The sequence below is a fragment of the Mustela lutreola genome, chromosome 14, assembly GCF_030435805.1.
Source record: "Mustela lutreola isolate mMusLut2 chromosome 14, mMusLut2.pri, whole genome shotgun sequence".
Classification (NCBI taxonomy): domain Eukaryota; kingdom Metazoa; phylum Chordata; class Mammalia; order Carnivora; family Mustelidae; genus Mustela; species Mustela lutreola.
This window is the reverse complement of record NC_081303.1, coordinates 19,034,254-19,056,423: the sequence shown is the minus strand read 5'-3', so window position 1 is coordinate 19,056,423 and position 22,170 is coordinate 19,034,254. Positions and strand designations below refer to the sequence as shown.

At 39.2% G+C, this 22,170-nt stretch overlaps 1 protein-coding gene across 1 annotated transcript in view; it reads left to right on the top strand.

Annotated features, from left to right (window-relative positions):
• Positions 1 to 5,621: 5,621 nt before the first annotated feature.
• SHCBP1L (SHC binding and spindle associated 1 like) overlaps positions 5,622 to 22,170 on the top strand; it is a 31,583-nt gene continuing 15,034 nt past the window's right edge. Inside the window, exons 1-5 of the mRNA XM_059147055.1 lie at positions 5,622 to 6,159; positions 7,870 to 8,019; positions 13,493 to 13,707; positions 15,244 to 15,330; positions 15,406 to 15,624. Coding sequence (XP_059003038.1) covers positions 5,740 to 6,159; positions 7,870 to 8,019; positions 13,493 to 13,707; positions 15,244 to 15,330; positions 15,406 to 15,624 — 1,091 coding nt within the window. The 5' untranslated portion in view covers positions 5,622 to 5,739. The remainder of the gene's footprint in view (positions 6,160 to 7,869; positions 8,020 to 13,492; positions 13,708 to 15,243; positions 15,331 to 15,405; positions 15,625 to 22,170) is intronic.

The following is a 22,170-nucleotide window of genomic DNA, read 5'->3' as shown; positions in this document are numbered from 1 at the left end:
CCTGTACATGAAGGATTTTCAATGTTGATAATACTGTGCAGAAAGTACTCAAGCTTAGTTCTCATGAGGGCTGGTGTATTGGAACCTGGCCTAGGAGAATTCTGACAGGTAGAGACAAACAGGAAGGGTTATTCAAGTTGAAGAAAATGGCATGAACAAGGCACGACAATGGCTACTGGTCAGATCCCTGGAAACAAGAGAAAAAGAAAGATACCCAAGACTTGAGATTTCTCAAGTTCAATTCTGCCACAATCAGGCAGAAGGCCTTTGTGAGAAACAAGACAAGGCCAGCAGGTTTTGGCCATAAAGCCCAGTGTGGAAACTGGCCCGTAGGCAGGAACCATAGACTCTCTTCTACCTCAAAGGCCGGCCTAGCTCAGTGTCTGTGCAAGCCAGGCCGCCGCCTGCCCTTTCCACCTGGGAACCCGCTCAGCAATCGTCCTCTTGTATCTCACCACTTCAATGGGAAGGAAGAGCCAATTCAAGGAAAAGCCTCCAAGAAGAAAGAAGGGAAATGAGTTTTTCAACCCCGAGAGAGAGTACAGAGCTGGCTTCATGGAACACTCAAGGCCGTGCCAGTGAGAATCACTAACCAAATGCAAGAGTCGTTTGAACAGCTCTGGGAAAGCAGAAGCTGACAGAACATCAGATGAGATGTGCCGCCGGCACGGCTCAAACCGCAGAAGGCCAAGGTCGCAGAAACTCCTTACCACACACTGGTATTACAGCCCCATTTTGGCAAGGAAAAGGCCGTAAAGAGGAGGAGAAATTTACCTTGACTTCAGAGAAGTCAGAGAACCCAGGCAGTCTGGCCAGAGTCCATGCTCTCGACCATTCGTTTTTCAATATTACTTCCCCAAAGACGTGAATGGAGAGAAAGTGCTGGAGGAAAAGAAAGCTCAAAGACATGAGCCCAGTGAGATCAGCTACATAGACATTCAACAACTGTGCCTGTATCCATCCCTCAAATCCCTTGAACCCCGGGCTTACGGAGAGGATGGCTAACCCTCCCTATGTCCCATTAATACCCGGAGCTAAAACCAACTGACTTCTAGACAGTAAGCTCAAGTGCTTGACTTACCTCTGTGTTAGAGGCCAATGGCTCAGAGGAGCCCACAGCAAGTCCACTTTACCAAAATAGAGTTCTATTCTTATAACGTAGTCTGACAACTCTGTGGAGTGGATGATCTGGTTTGCTTCCCCAAGCCTTCTTTTAGAACCAAGATATCCAGGGGCGCCTGGGTGGCTCAGTGGGATAAAGCCTCTGCCTTCAGCTCAGGTCATGATCTCACAGTCCTGAGATTGAACCCCGCATTGGGCTCTCTTCTCAGTGGGGAGCCTGCTTTCCCCTCTCTCTCTGCCTGTTGCTGCCTACTTGTGATATCTCTCTCTGTCAAATAAATAAATAAAGTCTTGGGGAAAAAAAAAAAAAAGAATCAAGATATCCAATCTCTTGGACGCTAAAAACTCGCTTCTAAAGCCCTCTCTGGGAGTTACCCTCCGCCAAAAGGTGCTGCTGCTACTCTGCATCGATTAGAATGGCCAGGACACAGACACCACCAAACGCTGGTGAAGATGTAAAGCAACAGGAACTCTCATTCATTGGTGGAGGGAACGCAAAAATGGCACAGCTGCGTTGGAAGACAGTTTGGCAGCTTCTTCAAAAGGAGCTACCACATCAGGGTCATGCCTCTCTCTGTGGGCAGCTCACCGCCAATGACAGGAAGATGCATGGATGTAAAGGGCCATCCCCCGCCAGAACTCAAAAGGGCCATCCTAGCCCAGAGCTTCCAGGATGAATGGCTGAGAACTCTGTTGCAAACTCATCATAGTTGCACAGTTCTCTTTGTCCATTCCTGATTCCCTCCTTCCCTTATAGATATCATTCTCGAAAGCATCTCCCCAAATTCTCCTTATGGAAATCATTGTCGCTCATCCCTCCCAGGAGACCCAAGATAAGACAAACAGTAAGGAAGCAGATTATAAAATGACATGTTGGAGCTGAATCACCTTCTAGACCACCATCAAGGAGGACGCTGTCATTGGTGGTCCATGGTATACTGATGGCTCTTAGCACGCTGTGTCATTGCAATTATTCCAACTTCTGCTGTGGGTGAGAGGGACGAGAACGCCCTGGTGGTCCGATGTCAGGAACTGGAATGGTTTGGTGGAGACAGTGTTGTAAGGACGATGGACTCAATGTTCTCTTGCTGAGGATTATGTATTTACTGGCATAAGACAAAGAAATGCCGAGATAACCAATTTAAGGTGAAGTGTCAAAGCCAGAAAGGCCTCCACTGCGGCACATAAAGAGACTCATTTATAGCTGAAAGGCAGGAAAAAACATGGGCTCTGGGGTTTTTATGAGGATAAGTTCCAGGGATGCCTGGGTGGTTTGGTCAATTAAGTGTCTGACTTCAGCCCCAGGTCATGATCTCAGGGTCCTGGGGTTGAGCCCCGCCTTGAGCGCCAGGCTCAGTGGAGAGTCTGCTTGAGAGTCTCTCTCCTTTTCTTCCTCCCCTTCCCCGTTCATGTTCCCTCTCTCAAATAAATAAAATCTTAAAAAAAAAAGGGGGGGGGGAATGGAGTTCCAAGGAAGGGTGAGTTCTCAGAGGCAGGATTGCTAAACCAGTCAGTCTCTGATTGGGAAGGAGGGACCCTGAGCCTTGGTATGAGGATATCCTGGTTGATGCAATGGGAGATACTGAATCCTCTGAATCCTCTGAGCTCACTTCTCCCCACTGAAAGCTAGAGTCCCCCGTGTTTGCAGATGACACATAGGCTTCTGCTTTGGAAGACTACATGCACCACTGAGGACCTACCCCATACTCCCTCCAGCCCACCAGTCCAATAAATAGGGTGAAGGCACAACCTAACCCAGCAAGAGATGTACTGCGTCCAGCCAGAGAGGACTGACCAACATGTACTGGCATGACCGAGGAAAGTTTATGTGGGAGTGGATACAGAGGGTGCTAGATCAGAGAGTGGAATATCAAGTTAGATAAGGGAGAGTCTCTCGGTATGGTTAGAATTCAGCTACCTATACACATAACATACATGACCCTCTGTGAGATGGCTTTTGTATATTTCTCCAACCTGAGGTTTTGTCCCAGTTTGCCCCTGCTAATCCAGCCATACTAAGCTACCGAGACCAAATTCTTTTACTCTTCTGTAAAATCACTAATGACTCTCTGCCTGGAAAGTTTATCCTACTCCATCTCCCATTCTATTCCTAGCTGAGGTGTCTATAATCTACTATTTCATAACACAGTCCATCTGAGAATTATATCTGCTAATGGAAGTAGAAATTCATACACATCCTTTTTGGGAAACAACTTGGCAATACTAGCAGTCTTAAAATGTTTACACATCCTGACTTGGGAATCCTACTTTTCCCTGGGGGGTGAGTGTGGGGCATACTAAATACAGGCAAAATTTAAGTACAAATGTATCAAAATGGCATATTCATTATTATGGAAATTAATGTAGCTCAAACACCTAAAAGTATGGGTTTATGGAAATTATACACAGATATTGGAAATAATGTACTTAAATAATTTGTAATAAGAAAATGATTAGCCTAAATAAAAGATTAATGAAAAAGTTAATATGATCTAAACTATGTAATAATGTGATAGGAAAAACTATCGAAAGAAAATATTCCAAAATCTAACAGTAGTTATTGCCAAGCATTGGAAGTACAACTGATTTAAATTTCCTTCTATTTCAAAATGACACAGATATTGCTTTCATGATCAAGACTCAGCTTAAGTGTCACTTCTGGGAAGAAAGATCTTTTTTTCCCATAAAGGGGTTAGAAAAAAATATATACATATATACACACACACACACTTGCAGAATATATGCTTGCAGAATACACACACACACACACACACACACGTATTTTTAAAAAAAATTTTTTTAAAGATTTTATTCATCCATTTGACAGAAAGAGATCACAAGTAGGCAGAGAGGCAGGCAGAGAGAGGGGGGGGAAGCAGGCTCCCTGCTGAGCAGAGAGTCTGACGTGGGGCTCGATCCCAGGACCTTGGGATCACAACCTGAGCCAAAGGCAGAGGTTTAACACACCAAGCCACCTAGCACCCCTAAATACATTTTTAAAATCAGGGTCCTTCCTCAACACAATCATCTATTAACCCATCTGCACCCAGAATTCAGTCTTTTATTTCTAAAACTTTGACATCTATGTGTTACCTGGCACATAGCAGGTTCCTACAAATATCTGCTTGGGTTTGGTTTGGTTTGGTTTTTTTTTGGAAAGAAGCTATTGTTGTTTTTAAACTTTTGACTAGGACAAGTGGTCTCTGTTACTCTAAATCTAATGACAATGTACTAAAATGTCTTAAAAACAAACTTTTTGAAGAAATGCTAGAGTAAATAGATTTTACTTTCAGTAAGTGAAGTCTGTAGCTAAGTACAATTTTAAACAAAATCCAAGACTCCTGACAAAGGGAATAAACATAGAGTCAAATGTGATAAATGGAATTATTCCCTGAACATGATATTAAGTCTAATATTTTCCTCAAAATAAACTCCAAATTTAACACAGTGTTCTTCCAGATGAGTGTGAAGGAAGGCAGGTGTTTTCCCAATGCTGTTCGTTGTGGGAGCTGTTGGCCCTGGTGCAGTTTTTTCACAGCTAGAGAGCAAACAGAAGTTATTCCAACCTGCTCTACGCACATTTAATAGTTATATAACAGAAATGAGTGGTCTCTGTTCTTCTCCAAAATGTATTATCTTTTTTTTTTTTTTTTAAGATTTTATTTATTTATTTGAGTGAGAATGAGTGAGAGAGAGCATGAGAGAAGAGAAGGTCAGAGGGAGAAGCAGACTCCCCAAGGAGCTGGGAGCCCGATGCGGGACTCGATTCTGCAAGTCCGGGATCATGACCTGAGACGAAGGCAGTCGTTCAATCAACTGAGCCACCCAGGCGCCCTCCAAAATATATTATCTCGAGCAGACTTTTATTGTGAGGGTATTCTTAGTTTGCACACATTCCTCCCAGCTGGAAATTTTAATCTGCTTGAATAGTTACATGATATAAAATGTAATGATTTGAGCAGCAAAACAGAGACATGAAAGGAGACTAACCTACCCTTTTTGGCAAAATGTGTCTTGTTCAAAATGTAAAGGCAGATTTATATTGGGAACCGTGTGAATAGGTTGGGGAAAATCTAGATCGCTGGATTTGTCATTGGAGTGTCCTTTGGTCATAAGCAGAGGGTTCCACTTACTACAAGTCCCCAGCGTAAAACTGAATTTTCTTTCAGATTGTGTTTGTGCAGATGTGCGTGTGTGCAGTGTAGGCGGCGCATGAGTTAGGTCACGATGACCTTGGGGTGACTCACAAGCACCCTGAAAACGGAGGGGATCCTGGGGAGAGAATTCTCTGCTTGGGTAGGTCCAAGGGGAGCGGCGTCGGGTTAGGGCGAGCGCCCTGCGCCCGGGCGCCACCTAGCGGGGGCGCCGCACTGAACGCCACGCGGTCCACCCCCGCCCCGCCCTGCCATGCAGCGTCCGCGCCCCCGCACCACCCTGCAGACCGCGGCCCCCTCCACCCCGCCCCCGCCTCCACCCATCCCCCAACTCACCGGGCCCTGCGCCCCTCGAGGCCCCGCGCTCGTTGCGGGCTGCGCCGGCGGCGCTCGCTCATTGGCCAGCGGGCTGAGAGCGGGAAAAGCGACTAACGGCCGCAGCTGGTCCTCGCGGTGTGAGGAGATGGCGTCGGGGGCCAGGGCTTCCGCGCCGGAGGACTCCGTCCGAACCGTCAGCCCCGGCAGGCGAGGCGAAAAGGGGGTGTCCGCGCCCACCGGGGACTCGGTGTTGGTGGGGACCCTGAAGAGCGCCGCATCCCCGGTGCGGGCGGTGGCGGCGTCCCCGCGGCCCGTGAAGGGGAAGGCGGGCCGGGAGGCGGCGCGGCGGCGGCTGCAGCTGCTGCCCGGGGCTCAGGCCGAGGGCGAGGGCGAGGGCGCGGAGGAACAGCAGCAGGAGGAGGAGGAGGAGCCCCTTCTGTCGGTGCCCGAAGAGGATGAAGAGGAGGCGCAGCCACTGCCCCCGGTCTGCGTGTCCCCCATGAGGGGGATGTGGCGCAACGAGAAGGTGGCGCTGTACTGCGACGAGGTGCTGCAGGGCTGTAAGGTGAGGGCCGGCCTGCGGTTCCGAGGAGGACGTGGGCTCGCATTGGGGGGGCCTCCGCCGGGCCAGAGGCACCCGGCCTGGCCCAGAGCCAGTTACCGTTGGCTTTTCCCGCACCCAAACCACTGTCCGTGAGGGGGGCAGCCCTGGTAGAGCGTTTGCCCGGTTTCTGGCAACTTCCAACAGATGAAGATCGCTAGGCCTTAGTCAGTGCCCCAGTGGACGTCTTAGATCGACAGGCCTTATCGGTGCCCAGGTTTGCGTCTCAGTTCTCTCATTTAAGGACTCGTGTCCACACGTGAGGATACCGTGACCTAGCCTTGACTTTGACCTGACAGAGCTGCACGGGTGTACACTCGATGTACATCCCAGACCACCCGGGGTGTTTCGTATCCAGGATACGCATACCTCGTAACACTGCAGAGAACAAATATCTTGTTTCTAGCCTTTTTTTTTTTTTTTTGAAGTTTGTACAAAGATATTGGACACTGGTATGTATTAGAATTAAAAATTAGAAACTAGGGGCGCCTGGGTGGCTGAGTGGGTTAAGGCCTCTGCCTTCAGCTCGGGTCATGGTCTCAGGGTCCTGGGACCCGAGGCCCGCATTGGGTTCTCTGCACAGCGGGGAGCCTGCTCCCCGCCCCCCCCCCCCCCGCCTGCTGCTCTGCCTACTTGAGATCTCTTGTCTGTCAAATAAATAAATAAATAAAAATCTTTTTTTTAAAATTAGAAATTAAATTTCTGACTATGGGGCAATAAAGAACTTATGGCTGCATATAGTGGCGACCCATGCAGAGCAAAAAATTGGGTTTTCAAGAGCATTAGTTATATCTTACACTATAATATTAGAAAAAAAAACCCAGGAGACAAAACAAAATATAATTCATATGCAGGATGAATACAAGCACAGGAAAATGACGGGAAGGAATTAGCAACAATGGTTATTTGGGCTGTCAGGATCAGGAGTGGGTTTTGTTTTCCTTACAGGTTGTGCATTTTTCAGATTTTCTGTAGGTGAGCCGTATTTTACAATCGGATGAAAATTTTATTTCTAAGAACACATTTAACATAAAACTAGGACAGTATTAATGGCCAAGTTATATCTGATAATGAGGGTTGGAGAAGAGGAAGTCTCTGAAAGGCAACTGAAATACTTTTATAGAAAATTTTGTGCCATTAATCAGACTGGTTCTAATGGCTGAGTTTCACAATAGCTTTCCTGATGATTATCATCCTTGAGGTAACTGAATTTTAAAGAAATCAAATGGGTAGTTTTTGTTGAATGCTTAATATGCTCATTTGTTTTACAGAATGGAGTGCTGTTTTAAATTTTTATGTACTGTTTTAAATAGGTTACTGTATCTTTAAAGTTCAGAAAAATAATTGCTGTTTTTTAAAAAAGATAATTACTATTTGTAAATGTATAATTACAGTTCTTCTCAGTGGATTAATAAAACAAATTACTTAAAAAATAACAAGTAGATGTTTCAGCACTGAATTACTCTATTGAGTGAGTGGATCTCTTTTAAGTTAATTTTTATGATATTTTCCAGTAAACATTGATTCAATTAAAATCTGTTACTTTCCAGGTAACAGATAACTGTTTTTTAATTATTTAAGGGTGTATCCATCTCAAATTTAAATAGAAATCAGTAAAAATATTTATATACTAATCTATAATTTTATATGCTTACATATTTTCTCTTTTGCTAGGCAGAAGATGCTGATGAAGCTATGAGTAAATATCTATCAGAAAAATTAAAGTTGAAGGACAAATGGTTTGGAGTCTGGAAGACAAATCCTGAGTTATTCTTTGTGAAATATGAAGAAGCTTCTATCCCTTTTGTTGGTATACTGGTTGAGGTAAATAACTTTTACCTGAGCTTTGTTCTTTTGAGTGAAATTATTAGTTCTTTTGAAGACCAAAATATGACCTTACTAATTTGGGGCTTTGATTCTTAAAAGCAGGCTGACAAAAGTTATGTCTATTTTAATTTTCTAAGCAGATTAATAGCATAAAAAGAAGGGGGGATATTAGCATCCATTTACCTTGGCACAGTTAATTATTAAATGGAATCTAGTGCATCAGACAGTATTTATTAGCTTAGTTTCAACTGCTCACATAGCAAAAGTGCATTTCTTTAAATTACTAATTTAGGCTTTAACAGACTTGGGCCTTCTTTTTCCATCATTTGCCTTTAAACTTCATTTATCTGAATTATGAGGTTTAGGTAGAATAAGACAGGAAAAAAATGGATTAGAAAACTATTGGCAAAATTTGAAATTTCCCATGAAAAGTACCCTTTTAGTATAATACATCAACTTCCAGGCCTTCATCTGGTAAGATTTTACTTTTTTAGGTCTATAGGTTAAATACTGTAGCATATTTGATGTCATAAGTTTCCCTTAAAGATTAATTTTCCCTGTATAGACATTAATATCTATAATCACAAATGGTATCCCTACCTCAGATATTTCAAATCTGTTGTTTTGGTTACCAGAAAAATTTGTGTTTGAAATTCATTACATTGCACACTACCTGAAAATAATTCACTTCTATGTGCTATGGAAAAGTAAGTTAGTGATATTTTTACAGATAAAAAAAGGCTTTTTTTTTTTTAATCATAGAGACTATACAAAAAATATAATAGAGACTTTGGATTAGTTTTTCAGTAATATTCTGTTTTTAGTGTTTTTTGAGTTTTGCTCAACCTCAGATTTTGAGTAACTTTTTCCTGGAACTTTCGTAACTCCTCTGGACTTTTTTTCACATAGATAAGATAAGAGGAGGTGTACTACATTGATATCTTTAACATTTTGTGGGGGGGGGGGGGTTAGTCAAGTTTTATGTGGAAGCCTGACTTACACAACACATTAAAGCAGGACATTTCTGACTGAAATAAAGGGGATGGCAGTCTAGCAATTAAAAAAAAAGGGGGGGGGATGGCTTTTCTTCTAACATCTCATGATAGCCCCTATACACCATAAATCCTTGAAAGATCCTTAAACTTATGTGAAAACTCACTGGATTAGATTATCTAGAAATTATATCAAGTTCTAAGGTTTTACATGTAATACACTGATTAATTGCTCTCTTTCTTACTCTAAAAATAACAAGATTATAGATAATTAGATTGCTAGAATCCTCTAGGGATTGCCCATTCTCTAGAGATTGCCAATGTCCTGTAAATACTAGAAAGATAGGAAGAAAAGGGGAGAACAGAGCAAAAAGCAGAATAGTATATTGGCAGATTCTAATTTTTTTAATTACATGGCAGTAAAACTAGCTCTTAAGGTAGTGCTGCACAATTCAGATGTTGTTTTGTCTGCCAAAGCTGCTTAAATCTTACTTGAAGTATCAATAGTTGCTAAGTTGCTAAGTTGTTCTGAAGTCACAATAATTTATTTCTATGGACCTCATTCTCTTTTTCTTTAGATGCTCAGTTTTCTGTTGCTGCTGTAAGAATTTACTAGAAGTTTGGTGACAATACAAATTTGTTTTCTTACACTTCAATAGAAAAAATCTGACATGGACCCAGTGAGGTAAAATCAAGATATAGGCAAGACTGCATTCCCTTTTGGAGGCTCTAGAAAGGAATCTGTTTCCTTGTCTTGTCCAGCCTCTAGAAGCTTCCTGCATTCCACAACTTCTGGCCCCCCTCTTCATCTTCAAAGTCTTCCTTAGATTCTACCTGTTTGGTTCTTGGCAGGCTGAAAAAGTGCATGTCCTTTAAGATTTATGATTACAATGGGCCCAACTGGGTAATTCAGGATAACTTTCCCATCTCAACTCCTTAATCTTAATTACACCTGCAAAGTCCCTTCTACTATGTAAAGTAATATTAATATATTAACAGGTTCCAAGTATAAAGACATGAATGTCTTTGAGGGCCATTATTCTGGCTACTACAGATTCACTCAATGATAAAAAAAATTTGGAAATATTTGATTGGAAGAAAACCTGGCATATCCTTAATCTTGGTTACAAAATGGTCCAGAAATTAAGGGAATTTTTTTTATAACCTCTGTAAAAAGCAGTCTGCCAAAATATATTAAGCATTTTCAAGTAAGGGCGCCTGGGTGGCTCAGTTGGTTAAGCGTCTGCCTTCCAGTCAGGTCATGATCCCAGAGTCTTAGGATTGAGCCCCCATTGGGCTCTCTTCTCAATGGAGAATCTGCTTCTCCCTCTCTCTGCTGCTCTGCTTACTTGTGCGCTTTCTCTCTCTCTCCCTCTCTGTCAAATAAAATCTTAAAAAAAATTTAAGTAGTTCACTCATTATATGTCAGTTATCTCAATAAAGCTAGAAAAAATAAAAATAACAAAAATAAATAGACCCCATTGCACGTAAAAACAAATAAACAAAAATGAAAAAGTATGCTTAATTTCTAGAAATTTAGTCTACAGAAATCAGATATGCAGAAAAAGATTTATATATTGAGTGATCACAGTGATATTTAAAAAATTAAAAATTAGTAATATCATAAAACTTCAATAATAAGATGCTGGTTAAATAAATGATATAGCCATAAAATGGAATATTATATAGCCATAAAACATATTAACAAAAAACTTTTAATGATTTAGAAAAGCACTCATTATATATGTAAGATAAAATAAAAGATTACAGGGGCACCTGGGTGGCTCAGTGGGTTAAAGCCTCTGCCTTCGGCTCAGGTCATGATGCCAGCGTCCTGGGATCAAGCCCAGCATTGGGCTCTCTGCTCGGCAGGGAGCCTGCTTCCCTCCCTCTCTCTCTGCCTACTTCTGATCTCTGTCAGATAAATAAATAAAATCTTTTAAAAATAAAAATAAATAAATAAAAGAACTAGATATTCAGTATGATCCAATTATGTAAATTATATAAGGACATAGGAATAAAACTGGAAGATAAAAAGGTTAACAGTAGTTGGTGTATTATGGTTGATTTGTAAACATTTTGTACAAAGAGCATGTGTAGACACTATCAATAAATTTAGAGAATCTAAGTTTTATTCAAATTCCAGTTAGTTAACATACAGTGTAATACTAGTTTCAAATGTACAATATAGTGATTCAACACTTCCCTACAATAGCCAGTGCTTGACTTGCCGCAACAAGTGCTCTCTTTAATCCTTATCACTTATTTGATTTATTCCCCACCCCACTCACCCTCCCTCTGGTTCCCATCAGTTTGTTCTCTATAGTTAGGAGTCTTTTTCTTGGTTTGCCTCTCTCTCTCTTTTTTCCCCCTTGTTTGTTTTATTTCTTAAATTCCCATATAAGTGAAATCATGTGGTACTTGTCTTTCTCTGACTGACTTATTTTACTTAGCATAACACCCTCTAGCTTCATCCATGTCTTTGCAAGTGGCAAGATTTTGTTCTTTTTTATGGCTGAGTAATATGCCATTGTATATATGTACACACACACACACATATATATATATACACATATGTATATATACCAATCATCTTTATCCATTCATCAATTGATGGACACTTGGACTGTTTCCATAATTTGGCTATTGTAGATAATGCTGCTTGAAACATTGGGGTGCATGTATCCCTTTGACTTAGTATTTTTGTGTTCTTTAGGTAAATATTTAGTAGTGCAATTGCTGGATCATAGGGTAATTCTATTTTTAGCTTTTTGAGGAACCTCCATACTGTTTTCCAGAATGGCTGCACCATGAAAATAGGAAAAAAGCAAAGCTGGAGGCATCACAATTCTGGACTTCAAGTTATATTACAAAGCTGTAGTGATTAAAATAGTATGGTACTAGCACAAAAATAGACACCACAGATCAACAGAACAGAACAGAAAACACAGAAATAAACCCACTAGTATATGGTCAATTAATCTTTGACAAAGCAGGAAAGACTATCCAATGAAAGAAAGACACTCTCTTTAACAAATGGTGTTGGGGAAACTGGGCAGCAACATGCAAAAGAATGAAACTGGACCACTTTCTTATACTATTCACAAAAATAAATTCAAAATGAATTAAAGACCTAAATGTGAGACCTGAAACCATAAAAATCCTAAAAGAAAATATAAGTGGTAATTTCTCTGACATCAGCTATAGCAACATTTTTCTAGATACGTCTCCTCTGAGGTAAGGGAAACAAAAGCAAAAATAAGTAGCTAGGACTACATCAGAATAAAAAGGTCATGCACGGAAAAGGATATAAGCAACAAAACTAAAAGACAACCTATGGAATGGGAGAAGATATTTGCCAATGATATATCTGATAAAGAGTTAATATCCACAATACAAAAATTATACAACTCAACAGTCAGAAAACAATCCCATTAAAAAATGGGCACAAGACATGAACAGACAATTCTCCAAAGAAGACATGGCCAACAGACACATGAAAAGATGCTCAAACTGATCATGAGGGAAATGCAAATCAAAACTACAAAGAGATAGCACCTCACATCGGTCAGAATGGTTAAAATAAAAAACAAAAGAAACAACAGTGTTGAGGATATGGAAAAAAAGGAACCCCCACACATTGTTGGTGGGAATGCAACCTGGTGCAGCCATTGGAAGACATTATGGTAAAGGTTTCTCAAAAAATTAAACATAGAACTAGTTTTGAATTAGTATTTTGTATTTTGTATTTATTGAGTAAATACCCAATAGTGTATTGCAGAATTATTTACAATAGCTAAATTATGGAAGTGGTCCAAATGTGCTGTGATAGATGAAAGGATTAAGACAATGTGTATATATATTCACAATGGAATATTATATAGACACAAAAAGAATGAAATCTCATTTGCAACAACATAGATGGATCTAGAGAGTATAATGCTAAGTGAAGTTAAGTCAGTCACAGAAATACAAATACCATATGATTTCACTCATATGTGGAATTTAAGGAAGAAAACCAGAGACAAACCAAAAACAAACTCTAAATTACAGAAAACAAACAGGTGTTTATCAGAGGAGAGGTGGGTTGGGGGATGGGTGAAATAACTGCAGAGTAATAATGTTTCCTTTTATGAGCTCTGAACAATATAGGGAATTGTTGAGTCATTGCGTTGTGCAACTGAAACTAATATAACATTATTAACTACACCAGAACTAAAAGAAAGAAAAGAAGGAAATGAGAGGAGAAGGGAGAGGAAGGAAGGGAAGGAAAGGAAAAAAGAAAGAAAAAAAAGGAGAGGGAAAAGGGGAGGGAGGGTTTTGAAAAATTGTATTTTATTTAGTATTGACCTATAATTTGTGTGTGGTTAAAGAGGTTATAAAATTTAAAAGAAGAAATTTTATAAGCAGATGATGTGTGAGGAAAAAATCCTGTGGTTTATTTTGATTTGTAATTACAAATTTTATATTTATCTTAGGTAACTTGTAAACCACACCAAAGCTCATCATCTTGTTTCAAAGTTACTGTATCTGTTGCTGAGCCCTTTTCCTCTAACATTGCAAATATTCCAAGAGATTTGGTCAATGAGATTTTAGAAGAACTGGAGCATAGTGTGCCTCTCTTGGAAGTATACCCTGTTGAAGGACAAGATTCTGATATACATGATATTGCTCTGGCCCTGGAAGTTGTAAGGTATTAAACCTTTTTACCTCTTAAAAATTATCATATTCAAAAAGTTAATGTGTAAATATACAAGTGCTTCATAAATAGTTACTGATTTCATTTTTACCCACTGCTGAATTCAATTTGTCCATTTTTTTTTAAGTTTATTTATTTATTTTAAGTAATCTCTACACCCAACATGGGGCTTGAACTCATGACTCCAAGATCAAGAGTCACATGTTTTGGGTGCCTGGGTGGCTCAGTGGGTTAAAGCCTCTGCCTTCGGCTCAGGTCATGATCCCAGGGTCTTGGGATCAAGACCCGCATCGGGCTCTCTGCTCAGCAGGGAGCCGGCTTCCTCCTCTCTCTCTGCCTGCTTCTCTGCCTGCTTGTGATCTCCATCTGTCAAATAAATAAATAAAATCTTGAAAAAAAAAAAAAGAGTCACATGTTTCACTGACTGTGTCAGCCAGGTGCTCTTGTTCATTTTTAATGAACATATTTGTAACTCTTTTAACATTTTCTTTTTTTTTTTCTTTTAACATTTTCTTGAAGAAGTATTATATATGGGCAATGAAAATTCTGCCATTCTTTGATCTTGATTTTTCAAAAATTGAAAAAAATGCTAGACACAAGTAACATTAAATTTTGTTCACATACGGGGCGCCTGGGTGGCTCAGTGCGTTAAGCCGCTGCCTTCGGCTCAGGTCATGATCTCAGGGTCCTGGGATCGAGTCCTGCATCGGTCTCTCTGCTCAGCAGGGAGCCTGCTTCCTCCTCTCTCTCTGCCTGCCTCTCTACCTACTTGTGATCTCTCTCTGCCAAATAAATAAATAAAATCTTAAAAGAAAAATTTTGTTCACATTCAAGCATCTTAAATATATTAGATTTTATGTTTCACATGTAAAGGCATTACAAATACTAAATGTCATCATCTATATTATGATTGCTCCTTAAAAATTGATACAATATGAGAGAAGCTGTCCAAAAATATAATACAGAGTATTTGGGGGCATATTTTTATTTTTATTTATTTTTTTTTTTAAGATTTTATTTATTTATTTGACAGATAGAGATCACAAGTAGGCAGAGAGGCAGGCAGAGAGAGAGAGAGGAGGAAGCAGGCTCCCTGCCGAGCAGAGAGCCCGATGTGGGACTCGATCCCAGGACCCTGAGATCATGACCTGAGCCGAAGGCAGCGGCTTAACCCACTGAGCCACCCAGGCGCCCCATATTTTTATTTTTCTAATGCTTCCTCTGAATATACAAATTTTATTACTTTGTAAGTATTATTTCTTTGTTGAATAAAACCATAGCCAAAATCTAGGAAATTTGGAAATATTTTTCATTACCACTTCAAGAATATTATCTGTAGTAACCTCAAATAGAATCTAGGTAGGTAATCTGATTTTTAAAGGTTTGATTTTAATACTAGTTCACTAAAAAGTCATTTAAAAACATTTTTCTTAGAATTCATACAAAGAATTCTGACGTGAGATTGTCTTTAATTATATACATAGTATTGTCTCTTTTTGATCACTTTTAAATTATTTTTATTCATTATAGGTTTTTTTATGACTTTCTTTGGAGGGACTGGGATGATGAAGAAAGTTGTGAGAATTACACTGCTTTGATTGAAGAAAGAATTAATTTGTAAGTACAGTTAAAAATGAACTCAGCACATTATTATTATAAGATAAACATTGTAATTATATTGACACTTTTCAGGTGGTGTGATATACAAGATGGAACCATACCAGGTCCTATTGCACAACGTTTCAAAAAAACTTTGGAGAAATATAAAAATAAACGTGTTGAGCTCATCGAGTATCAGAGTAATATTAAGGAAGATCCATCTGCAGCAGAGGCCGTTGAATGCTGGAAAAAATACTATGAGATAGTAATGCTTTGTGGATTACTGAAAATGTGGGAAGATTTACGACTCCGGTAATTTGCTCTATTTTAAACAAAAAGATTACATGGTCATTCTTTTATCCTATCACTTGTCATATATGTTACCCTGACTAAAGTAGATTATAAAATGAGATGTCCAGTTTTTGAGATAAGAACAAAGTGCAACTACTAATATTGGAAAATTATTTTTATATAACTGAGTTCACTGAAATCATTGGCTCCTTGGATAAGAAAACATGTTATCAATCTTGTTTTTTTCTTATCTATCATCTTTACAGTCTTGACTTTGGCCAAAGCCTAAGAAAAGAGGAGGTAGATCTCTACCACATATAATAGGCAAAGTAAAGAGACAGTTGATTAATTTGGCTGCTTCTTAATTTCTTCTTTTTTAACCAACATAAATTGATAAGTTCTTTTTATGATAAATAAATCAGTGGAGATTTAACTAGTATCATTCTCCAGAATGCTTCAAAATGTCTTAAAATGTTTTCACAGTACTATGCACTAAAGTACATATTTCTTTGTTTTAGATAGAGAGGAAACAGGAATTCTTGCTTGTGGTTTCAAAGTAAATGGAAAATTTTGAATGGAGCCAAAGGACATCTGACTTAGGTTCCACTTTTACACGTCTGTGCCTTAGAAATTCTGAGCCACATTTTACTTGTCCAACAATTAACTGTTAGCCTAAACATTTTCTTTTTGTATTTTCTTTCAAATTTGAATTTTTTTTAATTATTAAGAATCCCATCTTAATGTCTATTGGGATTCCTATCTAAGAAAACCTTGGGATTACTTTGGGAAGTCAATATAGATAAGATTTTTGAAATCTACTTATGTTGAAATCAAGATTCAACAAGAGTTGAATTTGAATACAAGCTATCATCACTGGACTTCAGATTCTAATGGCATAGGGCAGACAGGGCTCTCTCATCTTAAAAGTTATAATCACAAAGAATCTAGGTCTAGGAGTGGTAGAATAAATTAATTGGTCAAACCCTTACATAGATAACACTTATAAAATTTGGACAAAAATATAATTAAAGTATCCAGGTATTTGAAGGCACTGTAAAATAACCAAAGCAGGCCATAGCCTTGAAATGTATTTATCCTTGGAATGGGTAAGAAATGGGAATTTGTTGCTTTTCAGTCTTAGAGGGATCACCAGTTCTCATAGCTCTGGCAGCAAAAAATGCAGTCCAACTATTTCATGATGGTGAAGGACAGAGTTCAAAGCTGGCACAAGAGCTGGAAATAATAGGTGGGATATCTTGAAAGAAGAAAGTTGCAAATGGGGTGAGATCTAGAATTTTAGCATAAACTGTGCCCAAATTCTTGACTGACTGCTAAACTGTGCTAGCACTGGTGGGGGAAAAATTGGGGACCCATGCTTTAAAAAAAGTATGTAATTGAAGCATGGAACTTGAGAGAACTGAACAGAGATGTCAGCTGCATTTTGAGCCCAGACAAGTTAAGTGCCTGCTAGAATACAAGAGTAGCAATCCTCAGAAGAACAAAACATAATCCAGAGTTATGAGAATATATTTTCCAGAGTCTCCAGTGTTCAACCAAAAATTAATGGGCATGGAAAGAAACCAGAACATTAGATCCATACCCAGGAAAAAAGACATTTACTAAAATATGAGTTTGAATGGACCCAGAGGTTAGATTTCAAAGACCTCAAAGCAGTTATTTAAATATATTCAATGAATTGCAGGAAAACTGGTTTAATAAATGGACAGAGAATCTCAACAGAGAAATGGAAGCTAAAAAACAAAATATTTTCAGATGCACCTCTGACATGCTAATTACTACTAATTACCGCTCCCATTCTTAAAAAAGAAAAAAGCTGAGCAAACCAAAAATGACTTTCTTGGACCCATAGGAAAACTGAGGTCACAGGGCAAACCACCACCTTGAATTCTAGAGGAAGAAGTAAATTCAGAATCACAACCAAGATCTGCTTACCTGGAACAGATAACCACATAGAGCCATAAACTGTAAGAACACAAATGGTAATTTTGATAAACTGCTGGAGGTTAAGTGTGGACTAGTATGCAAGTGAGAAACTGCTGGAGGGATGCAGTTCATTGGGAGAAACCCTTGCCTCCAGGAATTCTGGTGAAGAGTCAAGAAAAATCCCATTATGCCTCTGGTTGGGCATGGGAAAAGTTACTATTATGAAATATATCCAAAGCATCTCCATGACAAAGATCTGTTCACCGGAGGAAGATTTTACCAGAGCCTTTTCCCACTGAGGGGAGAAGGGCATTTCCTTGACTCCAGTCCCTTCTAGCCTCCATATCTGGGAAGAGGAGGGCACTAAGAAACTTCTGAAGGTCACAGTCCAGGGATATAGACCCACTAAAAGATCAATATTTCAATATAAGATCATAGAACAATTCCTCTCCACCATACCACACCAATCACATCAGCTAGGCTCCTGTAATAACTGGTTTATAGCTAAAAGAACTATAAGACAAAAAAATCTAAAGAGTTTTTAGGGAAGCTTGAAGGCAACAGAAGAGACACAAATATGGAAACATAGGAATGTGAGGCCTCTGACACCTACAGCTATAGCAAACATTAAACACAGTTTACCTCCTGGCCAAATTAATATAAAACTGTACTCTAAAAGCCTATTTGCTTCAGTTTTTAGTCAATATATCATGCTTGGCTTTCCACAAACTATTACAGGACATACTAAAAGGCAAGAACAAACCCAAGCCTGAAGAGAGAAAGCAAGCATCAGAACCAGACTCAATCATGATTTTGGAATTAATCAGATAGAATTTAAAATGCCTAATTAATGTTAGTCTCTAATGAAAAAAGGACACAAAATGTAAGAACAGATAGATAGTGTAAGCATAAGACAGAAACTCTAAGAATTAATTAAAAGAAAATGCTAGAAATTAAAAAACACTAAAAATGATGAATATCTTTGAAGAGCTTACTAAAAAGATGGGATGAAACTGAGGAAGTAATCAGTGAGCTTGATTCTTGTGAGTGAGTGAGCTTGTCAGTGAGTGAGATGTGTCAACAGAATCTTTTCAAACTGAAATGCAAAGGAAAAAAAAAAATCCAAGAATTGTGGAAATATTTTGAAGGGTGGAGCATATGTGTAATTGGAATACCAGAAGAGAAAAAGAGCAAATGCAGCAGAGGAAATGTGAATTAATAATGTTGAGAATTGGGGCGCCTGGGTGGCTCAGTGAGTTAAAGTCTCTGCCTTCAGCTCAGGTCAAGATCCCGGGGTTCTGGGATCGAGCCCCGCATCAGGCTATCTGCTCAGCTTCCCCCTCTCTCTCTGCTTGCCTCTCTGCCTACTTGTGATCTCTGTCTGTCAAATAAATAAATAAAACCCTTAAAAATCGTAATAATAATGTTGAGGATTTTCCAAAATTAAATGTAGACACCAAACCATAGATCCAGGAAGCTCAGAGAATACCAGGAATGATAAATACCAGAAATCTACACATAGGCATATCATATTCAAACTGAAGAAAACTATACATAAAGAAGCTGAGGAGGAAAAGAACACCTTATCTATGGTGAACAAGAATAAGAATTAAAATGCATTTCTTATAAGAAATCATGCAAGCAAGATAAGAGAGGAGTGAAATATTCAAAGCATTAAAGGAATACCAACCTACAATTCTATATATTTGGTGAAAATATTTTTCAAAAGTGAAACAATAATAGCTCTTTAGACAGAAAGAAAAAGAAAAAAAAAAAAACTTGGGGGGATGTATCACCTTGCAAGAAAAATGAAAAGTTCTTTAGAGAAGAAAATTGCTAAAGGTCAGAAACTCAGATCTATGTATAGGAAGGAAGAAGAGATTTGGAGAAAGAATAAATAAAGGTAAATTAAAATATTTTATTTTTCTTTATCTCAATTTATTAAGAAGACACCATTTCATACTAGTTATGATGGTATTGGGTGATAGTGTACATATTGTGTAAAATAAGTGACAGTAATATACTGAGGGAAGAAATGGGACTACTCTGTTAAAAAGTACCTGTACTATATACAAAGTAGCATAGTGTTATTTGAAGGTGGACTAAAATTAGTTTAAAATGTATATTGCAAGACTTCAGCCACCAAGCATGTGCCATGAGACAGCTTTTCTGTGACAGAATGGTGCCAAGCACACCACAAGGGTCTCCGCCAGTGGAGGGAAGCAGTCCATGCATTGCCAGGCCCTTTAAGATTTGGAGTTTTGAATCCCAGCCCTGTGACAGAGATAAAACACAGGAGAACTTGGATGTCACGTGGGCTGACAGGTTGAGGGCAGTGATCTGAAAAAAGCCTAGGACATATGAGAGGATATTGTTTGCTTTTCTGTGAGAGCATCCTGAACACCTATGGCTGAGTTTCCCTCCCTGGGGAAAAGAGCACAGGGTGACACCATCTCTCCCCCACCTCTACTAGCATGGATGGACTTCAGAGAGAAACCCAGTACGTCCAGTGGACGCTGGAGTGGCTTGTACAAAACCCTGCCCCCTCTTGCACTCAGCAGGAGATTCTTTGCAAAGGCAGGTCTGATTGTGAACCAGCTCAGAAGGCCCGTCCCTCAGAAGACCAACACCCTAACCTCATCCCTGCATGTTCCAGGTCTGTTGACCATAGAGTACTCCAGAGTGTCAGCCCAGTTCTGGTGGAAATAGGACCAGGCTGGCTGGCTTTCTTTCCTTCTTTCTTTCAATTTTATTACTTTATTATTTAATTTCTTATATATTCTTTTTTGTTTCTTTTTCCTTTGGTGTCAGACTTATGGTTTTTTTTGTTCATTTGTTGATATGTTTTATTTTTTTTAAAATCAGGCTTTTTTATTTTCTTTTTTCTTTCTTTTGTATTCTTTAGAATTGGGCTTATAGGTTTTTGTTTCCTTTTGCCTTTTTTCTTTTTTTGGTTCCTTTTCTCTTTTCTTAGATCAGATATATTTTTTAAATTTATCAGGTTTAACAATCCAAGCACACCTAGTTAAAGGTCTGAATACTGCCCTCTACAAGCAAAAAGGAACTCTGTAGAGGACTGACCTGTGGGAAAGAGCAGCCAAAACACAACAGCAGAGAGCACACAGCATACACAGAAACACGTCCTGAAGCACCCTGAACATTGTATGACCCCTTCTTAATATAGTATTACTCTCAAGAGCAGAAATAAAACAAGCTTTCATAACACGCAAAAGACAGAAACCTAGACGTAATGACAACATGGAGGAATTCTCCTCAGAAGAAAAGTCAAGAAGAAATCACACCCAGGGATTTTCTCAAAACAGATATAAGCAATGTACCTAAATAAAAATTTAGAACAGTCATAAGAATACTAGCTGGGCTTGAAAGAAGCATAAAGACACCAGAGAAACCCTGGCTGCAAAGACAAAAGACCTAAAACCAGTCAGGTCAAAGTAAAAAATGCTTGAACTGAGATGCAAAATCAACTGGATGCAATCACAATGAGGATGGAAAAAACAGAAGAACAAACAGGTAATACAGAAGATAAAATTATAGAAAATAAGTTGAAAAGGAAAAGAAAACTATTAGATTATGAATACAGATTTAGGGAACTCAGTGATTCCACAAAACACAATAATATCCATACATAGGAGTCCCAGAAGAAGAGGAGAAAAGGGGGAAGAAAGTTTATTTGGGCAAATTATGGCTGAGAATTTCTCTAATCTGGGGACGGAAATAGGCATTCAAGTGCAAAAGGTACAGAAAACTCCCCTCAAAATCAACAAAAACAGGCCAACACAAAGACATATATTGAAACTTGCAAAATACAAAGAGAATTCTGAAAGCAGCTAGGGACAAAAAGTCCCAAACCTATAAGGGTACATACATAAGGTTAGCAGCAGACCTGTCCACAGAAATTTAACAGGCCAGAAAAAAATGAACATGATCTATTCAAGGTGCTAAATTGGAAAAATATGCAGCCAAGAATACTTTAGCCAGCAAAGCCGTCATTCAGAATAGAATGAGAGAGCGTGAGTTTCCAAGACAAGCAAAAGCTAAAGGAATTCTGAACACTAAATGAGCTCTGCAAACAATATTAAAGGGGACCCTCTGAGCAGGAGTGACCAAAAGCAATAAAAGACTAGAAAGGAACAGAAACAATCTGCAGGAACAGCGAATTTACAGGTAATGCAATGGCACTAAATTCATATCTGTCAATAATTAATCTGAATGTAAATGGACTCAATGCTATAATAAAAAGACCTGGGATATTCAGAATGGATTAAAAAAAAAAAAAAAAAGCAAGACCCATCAATATCCTACTTACAAGAGAGTAATTTTAGACCCAAAGACACCTCTCGATTAAAAGAGATGGGATAGAGAACCATCTATCATCATGCTGGTGGACATCAAAAGAAAGAGGGAGGGTCACCTGGGTGGCTCATTCACTAAGCGCCTTCGGTGTGGGTCATAATCCCAGGGTCCTGGGATCAAGCCCCGAGTTGGGCTCCCTGCCCAGCAGGAAGCTTGCTTCTCCCTCTCCCACTCCCCCTGCTTATGTTCCCTCTCTCACCGTGTCTCTCTCAAATAAATGAATAAAATCTTAAAAAAGAAAAAAGAAAG